Raw genomic sequence first — 11,720 nt, 5'->3', positions numbered from 1 at the left:
CGGGGCGCCGTGCCCCCGGCGGCGCCGCCTCGCCCGCCGGGTCCGCCGCTACGCCGAGACCAAGGACTCGGGCAGCTTCCTGCTGCGCAACCTCAAGGACGCGGAGCGCATGCAGCTGCTGCTCACGCTCGCCTTCAACCCCGAGCCGCTCGACCTGCAGGTAGCGGCGCTCCCCCTGCTCTCCTTGGTGCTGCACGGGCCTCCCGCGGGGCAGGCCTGGGCTTCGCCCGCGGCCCCTTGGGGGTGGCGCTGCCGGGAAACCAGAGTGTCCTGGGAACAAAAGTCTGAGCGCGCGGCAGCCCCCTCCGCGCGGGGCAGGGAGAGGCGTGTGCCTCCGAGCGGCAGCGCTGGGGGCTGCGCGGGGCTTTGCGAGCGTGGGCACCGCTCCCGTGGCCCCCGCACTCTGCTGTGCTTGGCCCCTGCTGTCAGGGTGGTGTTGTCTTGCTGTCTCGGTGGAAAGGCTTTTACTCTTCAGCCCTTATCAGACGGGGTGGGGGTGGGGGGAAGCTGTTCTGCAGGTAGCAGGCTTGGCTACATTGTGTTTGAGGCAACAAAAGCTTTCTGGTAGATGTATTCCTCGTTTTCCCTGTTTGAATATGACGTTTTAATACTGCTTGCTACTAAGAGCTAGTTAGTTGTTTTGCACAGTGATTTTTTCTTTCTTTCTCTCTCCCCCCCCCCCCCCCCCCCCAAGTTCAGCACATCATGGATAGGGACTTTTGTTTTAATGGTATCATTTTCCATGTAATTAAACTGGCTCCTATTGGAGCTCGGTGCCAACATTGTACTGGTTTGAAAGCTCATTGAAGAGCCAGTAAAGCTCTTTGGGTAAGACATTTTGGGTAAAACGCTTAGATAGTCATATTTTGCAGTCTAAATGTGTACCCACAGAGTAGTGAGAAGAATTCCCTTTTATAGCAGCTCTTTGCTTTTCTTATATCATCTAAGTAAGAATAGATGTTTCTTTAGATGTTTGTCCTTTTGACTTTGGTGGCAATGAGGTATCTGTATGCTTTTTATTAGAAACCTTGGATTTTAAACATTAGGTGTGTATATGCAGAATATTGCTGGTCTTTGTTATGTGGTTCTAGTCAGCTACCTTTGTTCTGAATAAATATTTACTATTGGAAGTTTATTCCCTTTTTTTACATTTTCGCTGTCATCGCTGTTTATGAAATGCCAAGTAGGTGCTTAGTGTGCGATTTGTAGAAAATTGCTGGATTAAGGCTTGGTCCAGTCAGTCTTTGTTTTGGTCTTATCATCCGTGAACCCAGTGGATGCTGGAAGGAGGCAGTCTAAATGTATCTGAACATATTATTGTAGAATTACAATATGAACAGATTTATTTGTATAATAGTATCATATTTCTCTAGATGTTTGGCCAAAACACCTCAAATCAATTGCCATATAGTTATTGCTGTGGACTTTAATGTCCAGTGAATTTAATGTCTGATGACTCCTGTCTAGAACAGTCATTTAAGAATATGTGCTTGTGTTAATATATTTAAAGAGCTGCTTTCAACTTGAACAGTAGTTATATTTTTAAGAGTTTAATTTTTTTGTGTTAAATGCTGGGCCACTTGCCCTCCAGCCTCCAGTCAATTTTTGAGATGTTGTAAATTTTTTTTTTTTTAATTCAAGATGATTTTCCTTCCTCCTTAATGTAAAAACACTCCATATGAAGAACTTACTGACTTTTGTGGTATAAAAGATGAGGCACACTTTGTAGTCAAATGAATCCAGTAAATAGACCAAAAAATTACATTTCTCTGAGATTTAAATTATGCAAGAGGCAAGGTGTTTTTATGATATCTTTTACTGGACCAACCATACAGTTGAGACAGAGGTTTGATAAGCTTTTTGGGTATGCACTGCCCTTCCAGATCTGAGCAAGGATAGTGTACATCCAAAAGCTTCCCTAGATCTGGAGGGGCAGTGCATACCTGAAATCTTGTCAAAGACGTCTCCGCCAGCTCTCTGCCAGTAAAAGGTACCACAAAAAACAAAACAAAATAAAACAAAAAACCCTTTCCTATTGTAAATATCCCGGACCAAATAAAAGGTATTGCATACACAAATAACAAAACAAAACACATTTCCTCTTGTAAATATCCTGGGCCATCATGGCTGCGATAACACTCTGACCTTATTTTTAATTGTAGGAATTACAGATGTAAATTGTAACCATAGCTTAACATCCAAAACAATTATTTCGACTTTTGCTACTTTGTAGGTTTAGCTGTGAATGTAGATTGTAGCTTGGTAATTTGATGTTGGTTTTGAAAATGGAGAGGGGTGAGTGAATTGCCTAACTTGTAAAATGAAGACTTGCACTACAGAAAAAGGTGATATTTTCACTGCTGGCTATCGGTTTTAATTTCTTCCTCCACATTGCCATAAAGTAATAACGAACTTGATGAACATTCAGGCCAGGTGTTGTTTGTACCAGTTGCGTCCAAATGTATCTGGATTTTAACTCGAGTAATCCTGAAAAACAAAAGCATGTTTGCAGAACAAATCTAAAATGATGAAAGATGTTAGATCATAGTAAAGCTAATACAAACTAAAAAAAAATAGTAATTTGAGTTTTGGATTAATTTTGTCTCGTTATTTTATAAACCGTAGAGTCTATTAATTGAGGGTTGCCTGCTGTGAACTATAAGAGTAAATGGGACTGGCTGATGAACATAATCTATATCTCTTCCCTTCATTCTTCCTCAGTTGCCTAGATCTTGTTTGAAATCTGGAGACCCGTTTCCTTTATATTGTAAATTTTAAATCCTGTAATATTATATAATATATTAAATATATCCATAATTTTCTTTTGGTTTTAAAAAAATCCCAAAAATAACAGTTCTAAAAGCAGCTTGGTCAATATAGAGTTGGACAAACAGATTCTTTGCTGCCATCCCCCCCCAACGTATTATTCCTGTTAGCTTGTGGCAACTTGTTTTCCTGTGAATTGGATGTGAATATTGAATTCCCTGTTATAATTGTAACTTAAAGGATAGTGTAAGCTTAGAGTTGTTTTAAGAGTTTCTACTTTGTCTTATTTATGTTAAACAGTCAGTAAATGAATAGAGAGCTTTTACAGAACTAAACCTGCATGTAAAAAGCATATTTGCTTCATTGTCTTAGAGAGACAAGGAATGAAGTCATTCCACTGCAGAGAGGAGTGAGATATTTTGAAATATAGTTTTGTTTTAATTTGGAATGGGAAAAAAAACTTTCAGAATTCCCATAAAAGGGAGAGGAGCCTTAGCCTGCTGATGGTCTCTGCTTGGCTGTCTCAAACTAGATGTTTGACCTTCAACTATGAAAGAGCTTCAGGGTTGGGAACTGGTGCTCCTTGGTTCCTCGACATCCTGTGCCAAGAGCCTCAACATTTGACAACTATAGCTTCTTGTCTCTTCATTGCCTGTTAGGCTGCCTGGTGCAATGTAGCCTAGGAACTGTGGAGGCATTAAGGAGTTTGGAACTTAAGCCTACCATGTAACTCCATATGAGAATATCAGGTGAGCTCTTGAGGAGCTGAGTGGGTGAGCTCAAAGGAAACTAAGGTTCTGATAGGAATCTGTCTACATGGGTTTTATTAAAGCTCTGTCATAATTGGAATGGCCTTTGTAAAATGTTTTCAGTTTCAGTTGATTAGTATTCTCTGGAATATGTTTTCTTGGAGAGTTTCATATCCACTTGAGTTTTAATAGCATTAAGGCTAGGGACAGACATTCAAAAAACCTGAGCCTGAATTAGTTCAGTCTTTGCAGGTTAGTCTAACATGGCTTGGCTGAACTAGTTTCAAACCGGAGAGACATTCTCTCTGAACTGACAAAATTCAGGCACATGCCTGCAGGCTAGAAGCCGGGGGATGCTAGAGTAGCCCTCCCTTCCCTTCTGTAGGGAGCTAAGCTGAGGCGGGGTGTGGCCAGGCCCCGGTAAGACACTCAGTGGGGAGTGTTGCCAGCCCCAGGCTAGCACTCTGAGGCAAAGGGGGTGGGGAGGGACGGGTGCAATGCATGCATCTGTTCATGATATGGAGCTTTTCAATCTCCCTCCCTGCTTTGTTGTACTGTCTGCAGCAAACTGACAGGCAAGCAAGCCAGCTGGGGGCTGATAGTGATAACGGTCTTTATCATCTGCTTGACAAAACAATGGCCTCTCTCTATTACTTCAAACTTCTTAAGCAGCAATTGCTGACCTGTTGATTAGCTCCAAACAGCCCTAAGCAGTCACTGTTCTGTCTGCCTCTCCCAGTGAAATTGGACCCCCCCCCCGGCATACCACATACATAGGGTCTGTGGGACTGGGGTCTGTGCTGTGGGAGATAGGGAAGATTTCCTGCTTGAGCAGTGAGGGTGGGGTAGGGCAGGGGGAAGCCAAGCAGACCCTGCTGTGTTTGTAGTCTCTGCTGGAGCCTTACACAGCATTAGCTAGCATACCACATGCTGGGTATGGTCTATGCTATGGCAGAGAGGAGGAAGGGATCCCTGCTTAAGCAGCGACGGGGAAGGGGGCATGGGGAAGCCAGCAGACCCTGATGTGCCTGCAATTCTCTGCTGGAGCTCTGGCCAGGGAGGGGCCAGCCCTGCTGTGGAGCAGAGAGCTCTGCCCAGCCCAGAGAGCATGCTGGGATGCTGGGGGACTCTGATTTAACTTAAACCAGTAGGGGGTCTGGGACAGACATTGCATAAACCAGTTTGACCCAAATCAGTTAAGTCTGATACTACATTCAGCCAGGTTTATCTCAAACTGGTTTCAGCCATTTTGAAACTGGTTTATGTGCACTGAACATCTGTTCTGTTACATGTTTAAACCAGCTTCTGATCACTTAAACCAGTTTGTGTAATGTCTGTCCCTAGCCCAAAAGCTCATAAAATTAAGTCATTTTTCATGGCCAAATAAATAAAGAATCTTAACTACCTACTTTTTGGGGAGAAGTTTTGGAACATAACAGATGTGTTTCATTAAATCAAAAACCATGCAGGCTTCACCCTTTACTTTTTGATAAGCGCAGTTATTTGAGGAACAGTGGAACTGCTTGGAAATGCAAACCACAGATGTGTAGTGACATCAACATATAGCCCATCCAAGAAGCAAACTCTATATGAATTATGGTTGTCCTGCACCGGATATTGCAAGAGTGCTAGACCTTAACATAAAATGTTGCATGCTGTTGTATCTTGTGAATCGAGCAAGGAAGGTGAGAGTGATGTTATGGGAGACCTGCTCTAAACTTTTCACTTTCGGAGGACATCAGAGGGCATGTCTACACAAGACACTACTGCACATTTATTTAGTATTTGTATTAGCAAGTACTAAATAAATGCAGAGTAGCGCCTGCAAATGTCTTTTATGTGAGCCTACCACGCAGAAGCCTAATAATGCGCAGTAGCGTAGTAGGACTGTTTGTGCTGCGGTGCTTTACTATGCAGTATTTTTCAGCTGCTGCTCAGTCAACGTCTCGTGAAGACATGCCTAGAGTTTCCCAAATGATAAAACTTTAAATATTTCCTAACATCTAACAATCAACTGTAACTGCCATTTGTAGCCAGTAAGCATAGAGGCAAGTCTGCCAATCTGTGCTCTGCAGAAAATCTCTTTTGCATGTTTAAATTTACACATGCATACAAACATACTGCAGTTTGAGGTGAGGAAATGCATTCAGTAGTTCACTGTTGAGTGCTTTATGAATTTTAAAGCAGCAAGTAAATTCTCTCTCTCCAGAGAGAGAGAGAGATGTAGGCATTGAACTTAAAGTTTGAACTTAGACTGAGAATGGGGAGAAAAGTGATTTTTAATCATCCACTAAACCTAGTAACTTGAAGATTATATATCTTTTTATCAGAGATTGGAAGCTTAGTTTGAAACTTGTTTGAAATATGGATTATTCCTAATGTGGCAGTACTTACCAAATATGTACTATTGCAACCAAGAACCTCTGCCTTAGCCAGTTTTGAGGTTCTTGTGTAACATACAGTTAAGTATAAAATACTTTCTCCACAGGCCATAGAACCTTCTTATTGAAGAATGAAAATATTAACAGTTTTAAGAATAGTCTTGCACTGCCACCTTTGCCTTCTCCTTATTAATATCTTTTAAGTAGCCTTGTATAGCTTGAGTCAAATTCTTGATTCTGTAATTCTTACTAATTTTCACGCTGCAGCTAATTGTAGGACAAATGCATTATGATTTGATATGGTTTACATTTATTTTGAATACTTGAACAGTATTTCAGCTTCACTGGCTCTTGTAGTCTGTTCTGTATTTAAGATTGATTAAAAATTGCATGTGGATGATGCCACCTGCATGGGAAATTAAGGAAAGAATTTATTAGCTGCTCAAAATATAAAAAGCTTTCATTTAAGACTTTCATGAGTGTGTTTACAGGTCTCTCAGTACGAATTTCTTACTTGGTAATGTGAAGCTCGGTTTTTTAAAATTCATTAATATCGGCTTTTTTCCACCCCCTTATAAATATCTGTACTTTACACAAGTATGCTTTTCATGGCTAACTTTTTAATCTGTATAGCAAAATAATTCTGTTTTACTTCACTGGCAAACATATTTCAGTTTTGGTTGACTTAATTTAAGTGCTGTTATAAAACTTTGAAGTGAACTAAGCTGCAAAACTTGCCTTGTGGGATTATAAAGGGATTGTTTTGCACGTGTGTCTCTCTTTTTTTTTTTTTTTTTTTTTTTATTTTTTTTTTTTTTTTTTTTTTTTTTTTAATTTTGTTGTGTCTTTTGTTGTTTGCTTACTTTAGGGTTTTAGTATCAATCTTTCTTGGTCTTCTTACTTTTAGGTTTAATATAAATTAAAAGCAAACTACTGCCGCCTGGAGGTTTGTTTCAAACCCAAGTGGAAAATTGTTTCTACACAGTATTATGTATAAGGGCTTTTTGTCTTCTAACATAATTCTGACCAGTACTTTCTGTTGAATGCTCTCTATGCATCTAATCCACATGACCCTTACATCAGAGTCCTTGCTTGTTGGAGCATAATATTGTATCTATGGAACTTTGTTCCCTGAAATGCGCTGTAGAGAGTATTTTAGGTAAAAGTAACCTGAGGGAGGAAGGAAAGAACGGATGTTTGGCACTTCGCATTTACATCAAATAATTGTGTGCTTTGTTGCATGTGTGTGTGGGGATGGGGGTTGTCTGGTTAAGACTTCCATTGGGGAAAAATTGCACAATATTTTCTCCAAAAGCTGTATCTGGAAAAAACTAGTATCACAGTTTTTAAATGCTGTGTTATACATATACACATTCATTTGTGGATTACTTGGATCTAGCTTCCATCTCTCCCAGTAATTTTTTAAGTAGTGTAGCAGACTATCAGTTTTTACATGGTTGAATGCTCTTGTCTTAGAGAAGCCCCCTATTGCAGAATCCAATATATTCTATCTGAGGTTTTGTGCCAGTTCAGTTTTGCTGACAGCGTTGCCTTATTGCAAACCACATTGTGCACTTTGGTTTAATACTAGAACTTTGTCCTACCGAGCAGCTTTGTGTGTGTCTGAGAATTCTCGGCCTTGAACGTTTGACAGAACGGAATAAAATTAGAATAGTAAATGCATCCAAAAGGAAAGCCTGCATTCTCAGTAAAGATGCTTGATTTCCTCTTCTATGTCTCTGACCAATTATGAAAATTTACAGCTGGTCCATTGAAACAAGGCCACCTGTTTCATTAATCTGTGTGATGTAGTATACTTAGAACTTGCCTTGCATTTGTGGTGGTTACTATATTTGCATGGAAGATCATATTAGATTTATTAGACCAACTACTCAGTTGGTCTAATAAAAGATCTCGCATCTACTCAAAGAACCTTGTCTAAAAGATCATTAGGTATTTTCTAACATTTAAGTTTGTACATTTATTATGTATCACAGTATGCTTAATTTTTACATACACTTTATTTGTATGTTTAACTCAGGGTGGATAAAAATCAACAATTTAAAAAAAATCAGAATGTTTTTATTTAATTATTTTTTTTAAGATGCTTTAAAAAAAGTATATAATGGTAGTTTTAATTTAAGGTGTGGTAAACTTTAAAGGTACCATCACAGAATAGGGATTATAACTTCAATTATATACTATTTCAGACAATATATTCATGTAACGTTTTTTGAAGTTTTATAAACAGGTCACAACAGGCCATGGACTATATTAGGGGCCCAATCTTATGGGGTTCCCAAAGGCTCCTCTATAGATTAGTAAAGATTAAAGAAAACCATTTAACCCAATGGGACTCAGTGCTCAGTCTAGAAGATGCCATGAAGCATCCCTGTGATGCTTGGTTTCAGTTTTCAAATTGTAGATTTGTGTCTCCAAATATCACAGGCAGACAAGGTTCTTTGGGTAGATGTGATATCTTTTATTAGACCAGCTAAATAGTGGGAAAAAATGTTCTTTTCAAGCTTTGGGGCACAAACACCCTTCTTCAGACATGGGGAGAATTTTTTTCCCCCCCGAGAGATAACATCCTTGTTAACAGCAATATATGGAGATGAGAGATACAGACCTGATTACCTACCCATCAGCCCTATTGGCTCTCTGCAAGTTTGTTTACACACAGTCAGGCACTTACCTTTCTCTAAAAGTGCAAAGTTTCAAAAAGTTAAGTGTATAAAGGATATCAAACAACAAGAATACATTTTCTTTGAGAAAACAATGATTAAATTGAGGCTTCCTGGCCAGTGACTTAAATCATGATTTAAAACTATTTAATGTAAATCAAATCCACCCTGGTTTAACTCTTGTTCAAAACACCAGTAAAAGATAATTTCTTCAATTGCAGACAATAGGTACAAGCTATGTCTAGTACTATAACTTTTAACAAGGCTTAAGTGTTTCTCTTCAGGAAGGTTTTTTAGAAGAGGTTCCATTTTAAATAGAGCTATACCTAAATGACACATTGCCAATGGATGGCTGCAGTAGTTTACTGCTTAGGAAGCGTGTGTTTTAAAAGGTCAGGATTCTTTCAGCCTTACAAATATTTCATAAATATTTGTATACTACTATACTAATTCATATCTTGTCAGTCAAGGTATACTCATTTTTAGTTTTCTCAACCTTTTCTTTCCTGTCATTCCCCCCAGTCTTCTGACCAGTTTATTTCTCTCTTCTTACTGCCTTACATTTTGTTTCTTTATGGCACTATAAGAATAAGCTCAATTTTTTGTCAGGTGCTTTGTATGGAACAGAACTATAACTTTTGTCAAATTCAGCCTATTCGTTTCTTCCCAGATCAGTGTTCTCATAGTAAAACTCGATAATCGCTGTCTAGTAACTGTAACTGTTTTAAAATTTAATGTAAACTTGGATGATATGTGGTTATCTAAAAATTGTGTTTAAATGCACTCATGCTATTAAATCTCTTCCTCAAAGTTGCTTTAAACTGGGAGAGATGCTACACATGAAAATTCAGGGTGGTAGTGTCAGTTGCTCATCAGTGAGGGGCAGATGAATTTCAAAGAGAAAAAAATTCTGTCCTAAATTATTTTTCCCCCCTTCCCTACCCCCTACTTTCCATTGACTTTACTATGCCTGTAGAAATCAGTCGATTTAACCTTCTTTCTTCTGAAATAAGGTTTTGAGTGTTCAAATATGGTTTTAACTTGACTGTAATTATTTGTTCAGTAATGTATAAATGAGTATTCCAGGAGAAAGGAAACCTGTACTTCTCCTGTCACTGAAATGTCATGCTCCACCAAGACGTGCATCACAGTAAGCTTTTTATTTTTTTTTTAGCGGAGAATAATATTGTACGAGACTAAACATTACATTTGAGGACCAGACAAGCATTCTTCTGAATTCAGTTATGGTTGTTGTTAGAGAGATGGTTTGTAATATCATGTTAGTATGTTGAGATGGGATAGCTGTTCAGGGGTGTTTTAGGAATCTGCCTTTTTCTGGAGTGATTCATTGACTGGACCTTGTCTCTGCAGCAGTAACTAGTATGTTGCATCTATATCTGTTTCCATATTATAAGTTAGTTGGGTAAAGAACTTCCTTACCCCTTTTGGGTCAAGCCATCCCAAGTATACTGAAGCCTCTTGTACTCAGGCCATATGTGCGTATCATTTTGCCCACCGTGTTTCATAGGAGCAATGATTTTTACAAATTTCATTTGTTACTTTTCTGCCTCTCTGAGATTTGACAACCTTATCCTAGTTGGAAAGAGGTCAAGGATGATAAATAACTAGGTGGATTGTGGCTGAAATCAAAACACCCTTCTGGGAACTGAAAAAAATGCTGTTCTTTAGCAGATAAAGCAGAGATCGGCAAACTTTTGCCTCTGCAAAATCAGCTGATTGTCAGCATCGTCATGAGAATTGGGATCAGGATCAGGATAACCCTAGTCCCAATGCCAAAAGTGGGGAGCTGGTCTCAAGGTTCCTACGTAGGTGGAGCTTCCCTGTTGGGCACTTACTATCCTCTGTGCACAGCAGCCTTTCCTGTCTTGTCTTGCAACCTCTGCAAGGGGCTGTGCAGTAAGATGCTTCAAAATACTAGATGATAAGGCGCTGGGATGCATCCACACTTTTTTGATACCTTGGCACAATGGGGGCCCCAGTTTGAGGAAGAGACTCCCTGATGCCAGAGCTCCAGTGCTGCTGGACTTCTCGAACACTGTGTGCAGTTAGGTGGTCCTGGGACAGTTCCATGTCTCCAGGCTTTTGGGGCTGTTCCAGGGTTGGGGCCGTCACTGAGCTAATTGTCAGATATGGAGCCAGGGCCAAAAATCAGCTGACTGTCAGCCCATTGTTCAGGTCTGTGGAGACCCAGCTTTCAACTTGCCAGTGCAGGAGGATTCCAGCATCATGACGTTTGGAAGTTTGAACAAACATTGTGATCCTGGGATCTGTCTGCACTGGCAAGTAGAAAGGGCACAATTTGGATCTGATTCAGATCTCAGAATTATGCCTCGTGCCATGCATGTCATTGTGCCATTAAGTGAATGTATGCTACGAGCCTGAGAGACATTTATTTTACTCATTGATAAGCTGAGTGATGATTACAGAGCTAGGTCTACTTCTCTCTTGTTACTGTTTTCCCTGAGTGAACCCCCTCATCTTAGGCCTAGTGCCCTTTGTCCTGGGGTAAGTTCAGTTTCATAACTCTCTCATTCTTATGCAAGTCCAGGACCTGGTCTGTTTCCAGGAGTCCTGTTGTTCAGGCATCTGCAGTTCTTCCCTTTGGAAGCATGAACAATGAGATATAGTGACAAAACAGCCTCCTTAAAAACAATGTATTTCAGTATTAGAAACATACTGTCTATGCTAAGTCCTTTACCTAAGAGGCTTAAGCAGGCAGAGCTTCTTTAGACACCCTGGCAGAGGACTGTCCTAGTTTGGCTCACTGAACAGCTTTCTCCCATCTATCCTTAGCTAAATAACCTCTCCTTAAACTGCTATAGTTCTGCAGTTCCTTTAAGGCCTTGATAATTCTGGATAAAACTAGTTTTGCAGGTTGGGTGTGAAAGAGGGAAAAGTTTTCAAAGCTAAGTTAAAGTATTGTCCCCTAACCTTCAAGTCTCTTGAGGTGGCTTGCCCTGAACCAATCTTTGATCTCTTTGTTTTTTCTTAGTTAGTTTTTGAATCAAACAAACATATTCTAACATTATACATCACAGTTGGGTCCACAGTCTGCATAAAACTTAACATTGTGCCTAAGTATCTTCCCTCCCTCCATCCTACTCCCTGTAGTGTAGGGA

At 40.0% G+C, this 11,720-nt stretch overlaps 1 protein-coding gene across 1 annotated transcript in view; it reads left to right on the top strand.

The window, feature by feature from the left end:
• Positions 1-16: 16 nt before the first annotated feature.
• Positions 17-11,720, top strand: part of CUNH3orf58 (chromosome unknown C3orf58 homolog) — a 31,085-nt gene continuing 19,381 nt past the window's right edge. The window contains exon 1 of the mRNA XM_006027281.3: positions 17-160. Coding sequence (XP_006027343.2) covers positions 110-160 — 51 coding nt within the window. The 5' untranslated portion in view covers positions 17-109. The remainder of the gene's footprint in view (positions 161-11,720) is intronic.

The sequence above is a fragment of the Alligator sinensis genome, unplaced genomic scaffold (genome assembly GCF_000455745.1).
Source record: "Alligator sinensis unplaced genomic scaffold, ASM45574v1 scaffold846_1, whole genome shotgun sequence".
NCBI lineage: Eukaryota > Metazoa > Chordata > Crocodylia > Alligatoridae > Alligator > Alligator sinensis.
Note: the sequence above shows the minus strand (reverse complement) of the source record. Positions and strands in the feature narration are given on the sequence as shown.